We start from the raw sequence: 14,998 nt of genomic DNA, 5'->3' as shown, positions 1-14,998 counted from the left end.
AAGAGAAAACCATCTCATATGTTGATGAGGACCTTCCATTTGAAGAGAGACAAGCATCGATCCCTTGCAGATTATGGTTTTTTAAATGCAAAAGAAGAATGTAAAATGAATGTGATGCATCTATCTCTAATGTGAATATTTTAGAAACATCCAATAGATCAAAACTTCCCATCGGACTTAATTTTTGCAATAATACCGTTCAAAAGAAAAGAACAATATGAAGGAAAATTATTAGGAAAAAACTATCACATTAAAATAATTAAATCGTATCTAAAAATTATGACATAATTAGATTTAAAAAGTTATACTCATTCGGCCTTATCGCTTCGATTCGTCATAGATTGAAACAGTTATGGTTAAAGTCTGATTTATGTTTGGTAATGATTTATATATAGACATGCACGTGTAACTAACAACAAGCGCTTGTAGCTCAGTGGATAGAGCGTCTGTTTCCTAAGCAGAAGGTCGTAGGTTCGACCCCTACCTGGCGCGTAATTATTTTTTACCATTTTGGGCCTTTTTGTTAGTCTTGGAAATTTAGCTTAATGTATTTTTTTTTAACATAGGAAAACTAAATGACAAGGAGCTTAGTGTATTTGAATTCAATAATATATTACTCTTTTATTTGGTAAATATATTATATTTCACAAAAAACATGAAAATGACACAAAATTTGTACCAAGTAGCATGAAATCTATTATACTATTTAATGAATTTTATTGTTGGGAGAAAAAAAAAGATTATTATATATCTAGGTGTCGTGTTGGTTCGGATGGGTGCATTCATGAACCCGATACCCGAACCAGACTTGGTTGGATTACTTGGTTGGATTGCATGCAAATTCATCCGATTAGACCCATTTGCCAAAACCCATCAAAACCAAAGAAAAGAAAAATATACATTCTTTACTTCTATTTTGCCTCTTTTTTTCACTCAATCCAAACAATTAAAAAATCCTTTTGTTTTTCCTTTATTATCTCTTCCTTCCATATTCTTTCCTTCTATTTTCCATTCTTATACAAACAGAGTGTCAGGGATGTTGTCGTCTTCTCTCTCAATCTCGGCTGGCCAAGAATCATATTGACTGCCCGGAGCTTATCCAAGCGTACGTGTTTTCCGTTAACCATGACAACATTCATCGAATTTTAATTTTTTTTATTAACGGTATGGATTAAAACATCTTATTTTATAAATATAAGGGACATAGATCATAAACAAAATAGTTAAGGGACTAAAATACAAAGTTGGTCTAAAAGTAAGGACAAAAAAATATTATTAAGTCTATATCAAAATATAAGGTAGTTGTTCATTGGTAGTATCTTCCAAAAGTATTTTTCTTAATATTTTCCTTCTCTCTATATATTAGTGGTACATTCATAAAGTAATTGTAAATGACAAAATTGGGTGATTTCTTAATGCACATTGGACTTTCATAGCTAGCCAGATGCCAAGATCCTGATCATACCAACACAAATTTAACTTTGTTATAGTAACAAACAGGAAACCTATGGCTAAATTTTACAGAGTTGTTTGATGATAAGCATATATCTTTTGCATAAAGTAAATGAAAATTGACAAGCAATGGCAGGCTAACAGCTTAATTATGCAGCTGCTCCAACAGGTACAGCACCCTTGAGCCTGGATGAACCATACAGGGTTTCTTCAAATCGAATGATCTCATTCTTGGATCCATAAGCAACTTGAGTTCTGTCATCAATGTTATCAATGACTATGTCTAGGACAGACTTATGACCATCACTGCTGTAACCTCCAGCTTTCTCAATCAAGAATCCCAAAGGAGCTACCTCGAACAGAAGTCTCAGCTTTGCTTTGGCAGATGGCGATGACACGTTTGTGAAGATGCCCTTTTCTTTTACAATAATCTGCAGATCATTAAAAGAATTTTTGAAAACCACAATAGGCTAGGTTGCCTTGAGCTTCAAAGAACAAGTTGCTGAATTTGTTGAGAATTTTAGTGAGTTGGAGTTCCGCATTGGTTTAGAATTAGTGAGGTACAGTCAATATAAGAGATGTGACACATAAACTTCTATAGAATTGTCAATTGTATGTAAGATTTTGTTAAGAAAAGAACCTGGTTCACATCTGGCACCATTCCTCCAGTGTATCTCAATGTGTATTTTTCATTGACATAGTAATCAATCAACTAAAGGAGGACAAAGAAAGAAGTAAGTATATATTGATAATTTTCATAATGCAATGGAATGATATTTCTTTCTTGTTCTATAAAACAGGTTATATACCTTGGCATAGTTGGGGTTGTCAGATGTGGCTCTCAAATTTCCTGGGGAGAATAGTTTTCCTTCATTAATTTCTGTAGTCTCTTTGACATGCTGCCACTTTCCTGAAATTTGAATTAGATAATTTGTTCATATGATATCAAGGTCTATCCACCCTTAGATTTAATTTAAGGAAGCTCTCTCATGCCCTCTCAAAGGGTTGTGCTGCTGGATCTTGTTTGGTTGTAATCAATTTTTTGTGCAGTGAATGCAGTCAAGGGACCTCAGTCACAGGATGAAAATCAGACGGTTCATTTCAGTGTGATAAATCATATGAAAAACATTTTCTTAGAATCTAAGCCGTCTGATTTTCACACAATGGCCTAGATTCCTTGACTGTAGTGAGTGCACAAAAAATTGACCACATAAAATTTATTTTATGTGCTGCCCTCACCTTGTTAATCACTAAAATGCAAATTTCAAAACTCAATTAATTTTTTTGATGACATGAATTACACTACGCAATCATGTATTGGACAAGGCAGCATTCAAGAGACCATGGAAAAGTTTTCCTTAATTCAAAGTTTGTTCTTGGTCTTAAACCACTAAAATTTAAGGATAGATACATCCTTACCAGTTAAATTTGAAGACAGACTGACCTTAGTGGTTTCACACTATTGAAAAACAATGAAGGAGCATATACAATGTTTTGCTGTGGCATGTCATTGAGAAGTTTAGGGCACGTTTGGGAATCTTTCTTCAATTGACTCTCAAGTCAAAATCAATTTTGGGGAGAAGCTTTTATTAGCAGCTTCTAGGTACCAGTATTGATTCCCAGGAAAAAGAAATTGATCCAAACATGCTATTAATTTCAAATTAACTATATAGTACTATGCAAGTAATTTCTTACTATATTCTCATAAATCTTATCCCATTAAGCTGACCTTCATCGAGCAGAAGAAATTCATGGGTGCCAGGGAAGTCTTTAAGAGCAAGAACATATGTGGTTCTAGGACCCAAAACCCCCATGGCTGCTGCAACTTGGTCTCTTCCTGTAACCCCAGTCAACTTATCTCCAGGCCACACACCAAAGATGGTGCCTACTGTGAAGTTTGTGTCCACAATGCTGGAGCCATCAAGGGGATCAAATGCAACACTAAATCCACCTGTTAGTTGCATATTCACACAAACATCATAACCTCAAAAAATGGCATCATTTTATAAATGACAATACTCAAATTTTAATTGCCAGTTAGCACAATTGTAGCAGACCTTCAGTTGGGCCTCCCATGTCCAGAAGCTCAGGATGTTCTTCTGAGCAAGCATACTTGCAGAAGTGAGAGTAAGTTAAGGCCTATGCATAGAACATTGGTGACATTAGCTTCATTGCAGATTGAGAATAAGATAGTATTTCATTAGTACTACTAGAAAAACCAGTATCCTCAAATAAAGCATTTGAATATGTTTCCATATTGGGAAAATAAAATTTAATGGAAATGGTTTCATGCTTCATATTTCAACTTGACACATAACATTGACTATTACTCTACTACTCCTATTACTAAAAGCACTAGTCTTCAAGGGAAATGATTTTGGTTTGAACTAAATGTAACAATTGAGGTATTCTTATTCGAGCCAGTTATGACAACTATGAGCGGCAAAACTCTTTCTATCAAGTATTTAACGCAGTTGCATTCACAGAGACTCGAAATTGAGACCTCTGCTAAAACTATAACAACCTCAGGCTAGTTGATCTGCGCGCTTGGTGATCAGGGAAATATGTAATGACATCAGAATTAGTTGTTTAATTAGTTGGAAACAGTGGTCTAACCTCAAAAAGAAGCTTGTCAGCAAGCATATCCACTGCAAGCTGCTCATCCCCAAAAGAATTAACACATTGTGTTCCACCACAAGAAGCTGTCTTGACTTTGAAGGAAATTGTTCTCAATGCTTCTCCCATGGAAAACAACAACCTGATCAGCCCCTTATCTGGGGTTGCCTTGGTGAGGAACTCTTCCTACAACACACAAACATCAACATCACTTAATTTCAAACACATTGAAAATTATCAAAACAAAAATTTCTTAGTTTGAACTTTGAACACATATGAGAGAACTTTCTGCTATGCAAATGCAAGTAATTACTCACCAGACTGTCACCAATTTCACATTTGGTTACAAGTGAGGTACTACCCTTTGTCTTTGAAACCTTCAGTGTTGACTTTGATGACACCCTTAGTGATTCTCCAAACAAAGAGCTTGATTTCAGGCTCTGTCATTACAAATATCTTCAATTTAATTAAACACACATTTTCTGCTCTTCAATTTAGTGTCATATCAATTTCTTATGATTCAATTTCGAACAAGTTACACAAAGGAAGAATATACTGCATGACTGAACATTCCAAGTGGAAAGTTCTTATGATTCAAATAGTTACTCATTGTATTTTTCTTACCCTGAAGCCAAAAGATGGAGAGATGGAGGGTGGAGAGTGTTTGGAAGAAACACTAGGGAGAAAAGCCCCACGTGTGTAGCATGCTATCCCTGTTTCCATGGCTGCAAAAAAACACTATGTTCAAAGGTTTCAGGGATGGTGTTATTGCATTGACAAATAGACTGAGAAGGAGATAGAAATTTTATGGATATGTGGCTACGTATGTATGCAGTGACACGTGGCAGGTGCTGAGTAGATAGGTTGATGAAATGAAACTGCATTTTGGGTATGAGGATTTAGCATCGCAAATATTTATGTGGTTGTGCTATATGGTCCTTTATATGAAGAGATATGGTATTTGTTAGTTTGTGACTTTGTGCTTAACAGTGTTCTGTTCTGCTTAAGTGTGTTGTGTGGCCGTTGAGGAGTTATCAAATGCACTTTTTTTTATTACAAGATATTCCTATTCTTAAGCGCCTTATAAGATTAATAGTCTCGATACTTAAATATTACCTTAAATGAGTATGTTTTAATCTAATAAATCGTTTTCATACACATCGACTAAATGCTTAAGGATCTCAGCAATCTACTAACCGTGTGATGATTTGTTGCTTGTAAATGCACTTTAAATTTCATAGGTGTAGACAAAGCTAAATTCCTCACTTAACTTTGTTAAAGAGCGGAATACTCATTTTAGAAATCTCCAACTGAAGAATAAATTCTTTAGCAAATTATCTCTTTAGATTTTCAAAAAATTTAAATAAAAAAAAGTGTGGGGTGATAATTTTGATTCAGCATTGCCGACTTCTAGCCTCAAGTGGGATGAAACTAGTAGCTTTTTCTTTTTTTGGACAAAATCAAACTAGTAGCTAATTTGCTAATTTAAGCACGACTGAAGATGAGGGTCTCAGTTTTTCAAGAGCTTTCAGTTGATATTTTTCTTACGGTATTGTGGTTGTTAGGGATTGCTAACATTTCACACAAAGTGTCCGGCCAAGAGATATCAACATGTTGTTATGTCTAGCCAAGGATGGAGTTAGGTACAAGACTACGAGTGCAAGTGTCTTTACTTGATTTTGAAAAAATTATTAGTAAAAAATTTGAGTCTTAATAGTGTGTGGTTTTTTATGGTCTCTTTGGTAACAAATGTCATCACTTATGTTTCTCATTGCTAAATGACTCACTTGAGTAGTAAAAGTATGTGAGTTTTTTTTATGGTTCATTTGGTAAAAAAGTCATCATTTGTGTCTCCTTTGGTAAAAAATGTCATCAATTCTAATGGTATATATTATTAATATTTTTACGAATTTATATGTATATATTACTTTCACAACATCAAATTTCGGATTCATCCCAATGTCTAGCTAATAAGTTAGTTGAAAGTTAATAACAGAAAAACTACCTGATTGAAAAACGTGTTTGGTAAAACTAGATATTAAGCAAATTGAAATTGTAAAATGACATAAAAGAACGTACTTATATGATTCTTATTACATTTAACATTATTTTATTTACACATCAATACATATATAATATAAAAATAATTACCATTTAAAAATTATGATTTAGGTAAAATTATTTATCATCTCAAAAATATATTATTAAGTTTTAATTTGTTTTTGTTTATATTTTTATTAAGGGTTAAGCGTCATCCTGGTCCCTATCTTTGTGTCGCCGTCTGAACCAGGTCCCTCCCCGGAAAATTTATTGATTTGGGTCCTCATTTTTGAAAAGTTTTTGGGGCAGATCCTCGTCGGAGGGCGGAGCTCCGGCGAGTGCATGTGTGACATGCTGACTAGCTTTAATGAAGTGATGTGGAATAAAAAAATAAAAAATTCAAAAATAAATTACACCTCAGTTTTTAAAAACAATTAACATAATCCTAATTAAACCCTAACTTGATTAACCAAAATTAATTCCCCCCCCCCCCAACTTAACCCAATTCACCTAACTTAACCCAAATCCCCAATTCCCAAATTAAATCTGAAGATTTAGGGTTCTTCTTCCCCTTTTATCCATCTACGACCTCTCTCTCTCTCTGTTCTTCATCGTTTTTCTTCTTCCTTTGGTCGTTCATCTTCCTCTGGTCGTTGTTCTTCCCTTGGTCGTTCTTCTTCTCGTTTTGGTTCGACTTCTTCACTGTAGATCATAGCATGGATGGTTCTTCTGCTTTGAATGGTTCTACTGCGTCGTCCTCTCGTTCCAGGCAAAGGGCACGGTCTGCAGGTTCAAGGGCAAAATGTCAATGTGGTCTTCCTCTCATCCTTTACACTGCTCCAGTGAGGTGAATTGGGTTAAGTTTAGGTGGGGGGAATTAATTTTGGTTAATCAAGTTAGGGTTTAATTAGGATTATGTTAATTGTCTTTAAAAAACTGAGGTGTAATTTATTTTTGATTTTTGATTTTTTTTATTCCACATCACTTCATTAAAGCTAGTCAACATGCCACACATGCACTCGCCGAAGGGCAGCCCTCCGGCGAGGATCTGCCCCAAAAACTTTTCAAAAATGAGGACCCAAATCAATAAATTTTCCGAGGAGGGACCTGATTCAGACGGTGACACAAAGTCAGGGACCAATATGACGCTTAACCCTTTTATTAAATTAAATAGAATAAAACAAATAATTTTATATTTTAATATAATGAATTGAAGTAAGTTTATATTTGTCTAAATTAACAAAATACTTTTTAAAATTTAATATTACCAATTGAATAGTAATTATTTCAAAATAAAAATAATTGAGTTTAGTATTTTAATAAATATAAAAAAGGATGGTTGTATGGGCTTTGGTTGCTTGCTCCATGATGTTCCTCGTGATTGGCTCTTCGGTATTGAGGGCATGGAGCTTAAAGATAATCCCTTGGAATCAGGGGTTAGACAAGTTGAGTGCGAGACAAATTGTGTGAAACTTGTAGCTGCCATTGATGAAGTGAACTCTGATCGTTTTGAGGTAAATCTTTGGGAGATAAAGGCCTTGTTGCAGTGTTCTTGAGAGGTGGTTCACTGGATCCCTAGAGAGTGTAATTCAACAGCTAATTGACTTGCTAGAGCGGGGACTAGATATTCATAGTCGTGTGTTATAATTTTAGAGGCTCCCATGTAGAGCTCGCTAGAAACTCTCGTCTTGAGAGATTCTATGCTTATTCCTTAGCGTTTTCATTTCTTGTATTGTTCTCTGATGTACCAAAAAAATATGAAAGAGTAATAAGAGAATTTTATTAAAATGATAAAAATAAAAATGAGAATAAATTCAATAAGCGTGAAGCCAAAAGCTACCGGTGAAAAAGTTGTAAGCTAAAATAAGCTCATTTACCAAACACTTTTAAAGAATTTTTAAACTAGTCATATAAGCTCTAAGCTAGCTGAAACGACATATGAAACATTGTCATAATAGTTTCTATATTAAGGTGGAGATATGAAATTAACCCTAATTATTGGAATTTTGTCCGTGATTAAAGGTGGTTACACATGCCAACTCGGTCAGTTTCGGCCTGATCCCTATGACCCGTAAGTAAATGGGTCATATTAGGTTTCTACGCAAATTAAACGCATCTTGCATTTTCTTAATTTGCGTCTGCATTTCTAAGGTTGCAGGTTAGTGGGCCAGTATGCAAGCCCACAAGTTAATAAAAAATTATTACTTGGAAATTAAAAAGATGGAAAAAAGAATAAAGTAAAAAATATAACAAATTTGCATTAGTTATTTGAATTGTAAAGTATAAAATCCATTTATATCATCTAAACATCAAATAAAAGTGTTAAAATCTTGTTTTTTTTTCATAATTAACAAAAACTTTAATAGGAAAAAAATATTGGTCACAAACTCAAAAACCAAACTTGTTCAACTAGTGAGTTAAGCTGAACAACTTGCATAAGCCCGCATCATACTCGCCTCGTCCTAATGAGGGCTTAAATGACATTTCAAAGGTTCACATATTTATCAGTTGTGAGATCGTGCCATCATGGAATGTGCAATACCTTGTGAGGTCGCGCTAACCTATGACGGATACGAGTGCTAACGAATGGGGCCAAGTGAGGGCAGCGCTTTCGTGGAAACATGGGGTTTCACTTCCAAAAGCATTGAGGTGCTCTCGAGGGTTGATTGTACCTGTGTAAGGTTCGACTGCGGGTGACTTCCAGAAGTTGTTTAGAAGTTATATAACTGCCAAGGCTAGAGAGTATGTAGTGATAAACGGAAGGGACTCATTGTCTTCGTTAAGATGTGGCATGTCCATCATATCTCATATTGAAGTTGGTCCCTAGCGTGGTTATGCCATAAATAGTTTTGCTAGATTTTTTTGTGCGAAAAGTGGGGCGGTCGCTCCAACTTCATGAACTAACTCTATTTGCCAAATCTAACCATAACTTTTGCATCTGGAAGCCGTTTGCGGAACCATTTTCTCTAGAGATCAATGGGATATTCCTAGGACTTCCTATGAAGCTTTTGGATTCAATTCTTTCACTCGTGTAATCATGTTAGCCATGATGAGAAGATCACTTTCACCAACTTTGACTTCAAGGTGAAGCCAACTTAGAAAAATAATGTGTTCTTGGTGGAGTTGATGAAGGAGCGGAGTGATAAGATCACGTAAATAAAAATAACTATACAGATAATAAAATAAATCAAAGAAACGAGGTAAAAGCTTACCTTGAACGCGAGCACTCACAACGATGTAAGCTTCCTGAGAACCGGACCTCGCAATACAATGACAACCACCAAAACATTAAACTAACACACAGGTTTGATGCTGAGCACAAAACTGAAGTGATCTAAAAATGAATCTGTAAAAAATTTAAACTAAGGCACACACTTTGTGTTTTTTCACACTTCATATCAGTGACTCAAACATTGAAATGAGCGCTAATCTTAGACTTTGCTCTTAGATTTTCATAGGTCATGAATCATGAGAAGAAACTCCCTTTATATAGGGTAAAGAGAAGGAAGTATGGAGAAGTCTTGTCAATATGAAACTAAAAAGTGTTGACCAATAGTTAACTTTAATGTTTATTTCAAATTTCCTTGTTAACTTTGACTTATTTTTAGGCTATATTCCAAACATTGAATTTGGACTTGGTACCTTTCACCAAAATTGTAGCTATTATTTTTCAAATGCCTAAGACCTCAAGCAAAATAGAGACACACAACTCTAGATATGAGTTCCTAAATACAGCTCTATGAGCATTATGTAGCAACATCTTGATTTGATAAAAAATGACTTAGTAGACATTTAATTTAATTCTTGGAGTGTTCTTAAAAGTTGTAAACATTTGCTCTAACTTATAGAAACCACCTCAAAATTATTTCTATGGTGTAAAACAGGGACGGATGTAGGTGCAGTGCTATGAGGGCAAGTGCCCTCACTTAAATTTCGAAAAAACATTAGAAAAAAAATTGAATGGTAAAAGTATGTGGTTTTTTATGGTCATTTTGATAAAAAATGCTCTCACTTATGTTTCACATTGCTAAATGTCATCACTTGTGTCTCACATTCCTAAATACTCTCACTTGAGTAGTAAAGGTATGTAGTTTTTGATGGCTCATTCCGTAAAAAATATCATCACTTGTGCCCCATTTGGTAAAAAAATGTTATCACTTCTAATAGTATATGATAATTTTTTCTTACGAATTTATATGTATATTTTGACCTCACTACATCAAATTTCTGGATCCGTCACTGGTGTAAAATGCCCAAAAAATATTAACGAGTCATTTACACTCCATTACCTTCAGGTTTTTCTATATGATATTAAACTTCAAACTTACTCAAATATTAAACTTTACCTTAATCACTATTTATTACCTGCGAACTTTGGACCGGACGGTCCGACCCGGTGCTGTGAAAAAAAATCGGTAATAAAGTTCGTTGAAAAAATTTGTCTTATATCGGATCGAAACCGCTCTATGAGTTTCAAAAGTCAAAGTGGAATCATGGTGACCCATACCAGGAAAACGACAAACAACGGGTGATTAGTTCAGATGAGTATATATTTAATTCCCTTTAAGTTTAGTCTTATATTTAAGTCAGGTGAATGAAAAAAACTCTTGTTAGAAGAGTTAGTCCTAATGTCCCACCAAGATTTGAATATTATCAGCTATATCAAAATTACATTTCATTGAACGATACAAGTATTTAAAAAAACAACTAAGGAAAGACACATAACTAAAACGAAAAAAGGAAGCTTCCTTCTGAGAGTGACTGAAGCCAGTACAACAGACAACGGCAAAATATCTTCCCTCATGCATTCTGTGCTATACATCAATCATCAATGTCTTTGCTTTGGCATTGAAGTGAAATTTCAGTCCTCGTATTATCTTCAAGATTCTGTTTTGGCGCAGATTAATGTCTTTCTCAGGTGCTTTTTTCACTCACCAAATTCCCTCATAGTCATAGCTGCATGTATCAACAAGATAGTTGTTTTCTCTGTGTTGTGTACTTGTGTATTAAAATTTTCACTGGGGGTATTTTTTTTATCACGTTTCAGGGGGCAACCAATTTCATTTCATCTTGTTAAAAAAAAATTGAACCAATTTGAGTTCTACTTTTTGGTGATTGCGAACCCATGTGTAGCCCTGCCCCTAGTGTTGATGGTTTTGAAAATCGTGTAGCCCTTCACCGAATGTGTGTTGAATTATAGGTTATGCATTTCACCCCTGGAAGCAAACTGGAGCTGTTACTTGAACTAGATTATTGGTTAGTTTATAGCTTGAAGCCATGTCAGCTTATGCCCATCAAATGCAGCAGCAGTCCTCTGCAAGTAGTTCCTCAACTGATTCTGGTATGTAAGGCCAAATTTGCCACTCTTTGGCTCTAAGTTAATTTTAAACATTATGATCTATTGTTAGAGCCTTCTCTTAAATAGATTAATATTTTGAGGATATAGATGATTATTACTTACCTTTATGCTATTTTCATTTTCACCTATGAATTATATTGTAAAAAGTAGTGTCTTGTGAATAAGAACTTCAACCCTACTCCCCCACCCCACCCAAAAATAAAGTAAAATGTACATAAAAAAATTCTAAATCGAGCTCATCAATTGATTTGGTTCATGTTTAATTAGGAATTACTCTATGAGCTTCCATGGTCATCAAGAGTTAGTTAGGATATTAGATTTAAATATTAGTTGATCCATTATGTTAGTAAGGATTATCTGTTATCCATTATATGTTATAGGGATTATCTATTACTTAGAAGTTAGTTAGGATGAATAAGATTAAATATTAGTCTGTTTGGTTAGGAAAAGGGCAGTCAGTATTTTTTTGGGATTGATTCTAATAGAGAAAATCCTAAGTTTGTAAAGGGGATTTCTGTTGTGAAGAAGGTCTTTTTTCCTGTTCCCAATAATATTGAAATGCCTTTTCCTATGGTGTGAACTCGTCTGTTTCTATCTCTGTTTCTGGTTGAGTCATATTGGTCCTTAACAACTAATTTACCATGAAGCATGACTTACAAGAGCTGTACTCATTTGATGCTTGGGCTGGTAGATATTATTAGTGCTTGTTCTCATGTATCTTATATTTTAGCACCTTGGAATTGTAACATTGTTCTTTGCTGTTCACAGAGACAGGTAGCCATTATGAGCTATTGTCAGGATTCTACATGACATCTTTTACCGCGACAATCTTTGTTGGTTCACTTGTTTCTCTTGGAGTTTTGTTAATTACTTTGCTGATTTTCATGGTGATTATGCTGCAATCCTGTCAAAGTAAGAGTACCGGAGTTATTGAGCTTCTCAATATGCTTGATTATTACAGTTATTGCAGGGTGCATTCTCTGCATGTTGAGCTCAATAACTTGGAAGGATATGATCTTCCAAACTTCTGCAAAGATCTGGCTATACATTACATCAAAGGAGGTCAATATGCTAGAGACTTGAACTTAACTGTGTCTATGATTGATTATTACTTCAAGAGTGTTAGACCTTCAGATGATGGTTTGGATGTCGTGTTGATGGACATAGATGACATTGTTCCTCAGAATCCTTATTCTTTTAGTTTGTCTCATAGGTAATTCCTTGCAACTAATGCTCCTTGATACAGGATAATGCAAAATATAGAAAAGTTCTCACATAAGAGACAACTGGTATTGAACGTTATACACATTCTATAACTTGCTAACAAACAAACAAACTGCTAAAATAGGATAACCGTAGTTACTAATGCCAACTAACACACAAATTAACTTTACAGTAGTATCTAACTAAATCAATAGTAAACTAATAAGCTCTATTCGATCCTGATCTTTATTTTTGTAACTTAGGAAGCAGTTTCTTTTGGCGCAGGTTTCATAATGACAGCATTAGCAACTGTATCAAGGAGGCAAAGAATACAAATATCATGCTTGTTTCAAGATTATACTTGAACCTCCAAACTAATGGATGGTCTATAATTTTGCTATCAAGAGAGCCTGGAATATACCAAAATGTCACCATTAATCATCTTGTTTCTGTTGGATTTAGAGGTTGGGCTTCCTTGATGATGAGGTATAGTAACTATGATCCTTTTATCTATCCAAGAAAATGCCAAAGTGCATGTTTGGATGTATGGTAAAAAATCACGGTGAGCAGAAGCCCCTTGTCTTAGTTTTTGTGATTGTCCACATGATTTTGGCCTCACCGTGGCCAAACATGCACTAAGGAAAGATCCTAAGTTATTGGCCAATTTTTTTTTTAAGATCTAGCCTTCTCTCGAGGTCTCATGGGTTCTCAATTGGTTTCAATGCTTTAAAATTGCTCTTCTTGGATTGATATTTACAAACATATTTAAGAGGTAAACTATCTTAGACATTTTCATATCTAGTTATCTCTTCTCTTATCTACCACTCACTTGCTTAAGTTAGCTTTAGCTTTTCTGAAAGCATATATATTTAATTTACTAACTTTAGCTTTAGCGAAAGCGTAATAATTTGTATTTTTGCAGAGGAGAAGATTCAGATTCTACCAAAGGGAATGAGTACTTTTCTAGGCAAAGGAATGTGATACTGAAGAAGGGTTTCCGAATAAGAAGTATCATAAGCAGCCATATGGATGCGTTGATCGCTCCAGGCACAGGAATTCAAAACTTTTTGCTTCCTGACCTTGTATGTGACAAGTTTATGCATCAGACACAGAGCATAGACACTAAGGCTGAGAAGGGATAAAGCTCCAAAAAAATTCTACTTGTTTAACTCTTACTTCAGCCCTAAATATTTGGAAGATCCTTTATATTACCTTCATTTTTTTCGGTTTCTTTTCTAACTATCCTTTACTATTGTGCACATTTACCAATATTTATTTATATTTCTATTTATTATTCCATATTAAATTGTGCATAATTGTTTATCATTCCAAATTAAATTGTCTATTCTTCAAAATCTGCTCACAACTGGGCTCTTAGCTCCAAGACGGGTTACACTGCAGATAGGTTTATGCAATCTTGGTGGTGGTGGTGAGTCTTATGCTTCTTGTCTCTATAAGGTTATGGGGGGTTTTATGGGATCTAGAAGAGAAAGGGGTGGCTGAGTGGTGGTGCAAGTGGGTGGGGTGGTCTATGATCTCCAAGGGTCAGAGCCACCGTGAAGCCATCGGTGGTTATATGAAGGTGGAAGGGTGCGATTGAAGGACTTGATGGTGGTGAGTTTTCCATTTCTCTTTTGTGTAAGCTTACGGGGTTTGAAGGGATAGAGAGGAGAGAACAAGAGGTAGAAGGAGGCCATGGGTTAGGGATGATGATGTTGTGTTTAGAGATTTTTTATTTTTGTATTTCATTTTTTAATATTATTTCTTATGTGGCAATTACATGGCTAACACATAGGCATCCACATCATTTAATGAAAGCCACAAAAGCACACTCTGTTAGTTTTTGAACGGCCATCTAACCGAAGGACCAAAATCGCTCACATCAATAAGATCGTGGACAAAAAACGCTCATTTTGAACATTGAAAACCACTTTTGCACAAGAGCATTGCTAAATAGAACGGAACGAAACAAGCCAAGTTTGCAATATAAGAGAAGATGGTGACCATTAATGAGCATTGTATCCAATAAAAAGAAACATATGCCCTTCATTATTTGATTCGGTTTCGTACTACCACGCATTTCCCTTTGCACAATCATGTTACATTCGGGACCACCAAATGTGCAAGTCTAAAATAAACTAAACGGTTAGAATACACGAATCAAATTTGTGATGGACACTAACTATTCATATCATTCATGTTTCACAGTTTCTTTAATATTGAACATTTTCCTCAACACATCAAATTCTATATGCGAGAATCATTATGAATGACCATAACTCTACACGAATCAAATTTGTGATGGACACTAACTGTTCATATCATTCA

The 14,998-nt window shown here is 34.9% G+C and overlaps 2 protein-coding genes and 1 non-coding gene across 4 annotated transcripts; 2 read left to right on the top strand and 1 right to left on the bottom strand.

Moving 5' to 3' along the window:
- Positions 1 to 419: 419 nt before the first annotated feature.
- On the top strand, positions 420 to 492 carry TRNAR-CCU (transfer RNA arginine (anticodon CCU)). The gene has a single exon. It is a non-coding gene; the product is annotated as a tRNA-Arg (tRNA).
- A 913-nt stretch (positions 493 to 1,405) lies between these two features.
- Positions 1,406 to 4,870, bottom strand: LOC130726339 (sedoheptulose-1,7-bisphosphatase, chloroplastic). Its single transcript, XM_057577591.1, has 8 exons — positions 4,693 to 4,870; positions 4,386 to 4,508; positions 4,069 to 4,254; positions 3,510 to 3,591; positions 3,182 to 3,403; positions 2,262 to 2,362; positions 2,093 to 2,164; positions 1,406 to 1,883 (listed from the first exon to the last, which is right to left on the bottom strand). The coding sequence occupies exons 1-8, from the start codon at positions 4,789 to 4,791 to the stop codon at positions 1,602 to 1,604; spliced, it is 1,167 nt and encodes a 388-aa protein (XP_057433574.1). The 5' UTR covers positions 4,792 to 4,870; the 3' UTR covers positions 1,406 to 1,601.
- A 5,967-nt stretch (positions 4,871 to 10,837) lies between these two features.
- Positions 10,838 to 13,976, top strand: LOC130726338 (uncharacterized protein At2g39920). Of its 2 annotated transcripts, none has more exons than XR_009014795.1 (5): positions 10,838 to 11,026; positions 11,309 to 11,449; positions 12,236 to 12,680; positions 12,956 to 13,442; positions 13,593 to 13,724. XR_009014795.1 is itself a non-coding variant. In XM_057577590.1 (5 exons), exons 2-5 carry the CDS (start codon positions 11,386 to 11,388, stop codon positions 13,810 to 13,812), a joined length of 930 nt encoding a protein of 309 aa, XP_057433573.1. In that variant the 5' UTR covers positions 10,838 to 11,026; positions 11,309 to 11,385; the 3' UTR covers positions 13,813 to 13,976. The 2 variants fall into 2 exon arrangements, 1 of the variants encoding a protein (XP_057433573.1); XM_057577590.1 differs by having other exon boundaries at positions 12,956 to 13,156; positions 13,593 to 13,976.
- The last annotated feature ends 1,022 nt before the right edge of the window (positions 13,977 to 14,998 follow it).

The sequence above is a fragment of the Lotus japonicus genome, chromosome 6 (assembly GCF_012489685.1).
Source record: "Lotus japonicus ecotype B-129 chromosome 6, LjGifu_v1.2".
NCBI classification, from domain to species: Eukaryota; Viridiplantae; Streptophyta; class Magnoliopsida; order Fabales; family Fabaceae; genus Lotus; species Lotus japonicus.
The sequence above is the reverse complement of the archived record's forward strand: the minus strand, read 5'-3'. Positions and strand labels throughout refer to the sequence as shown.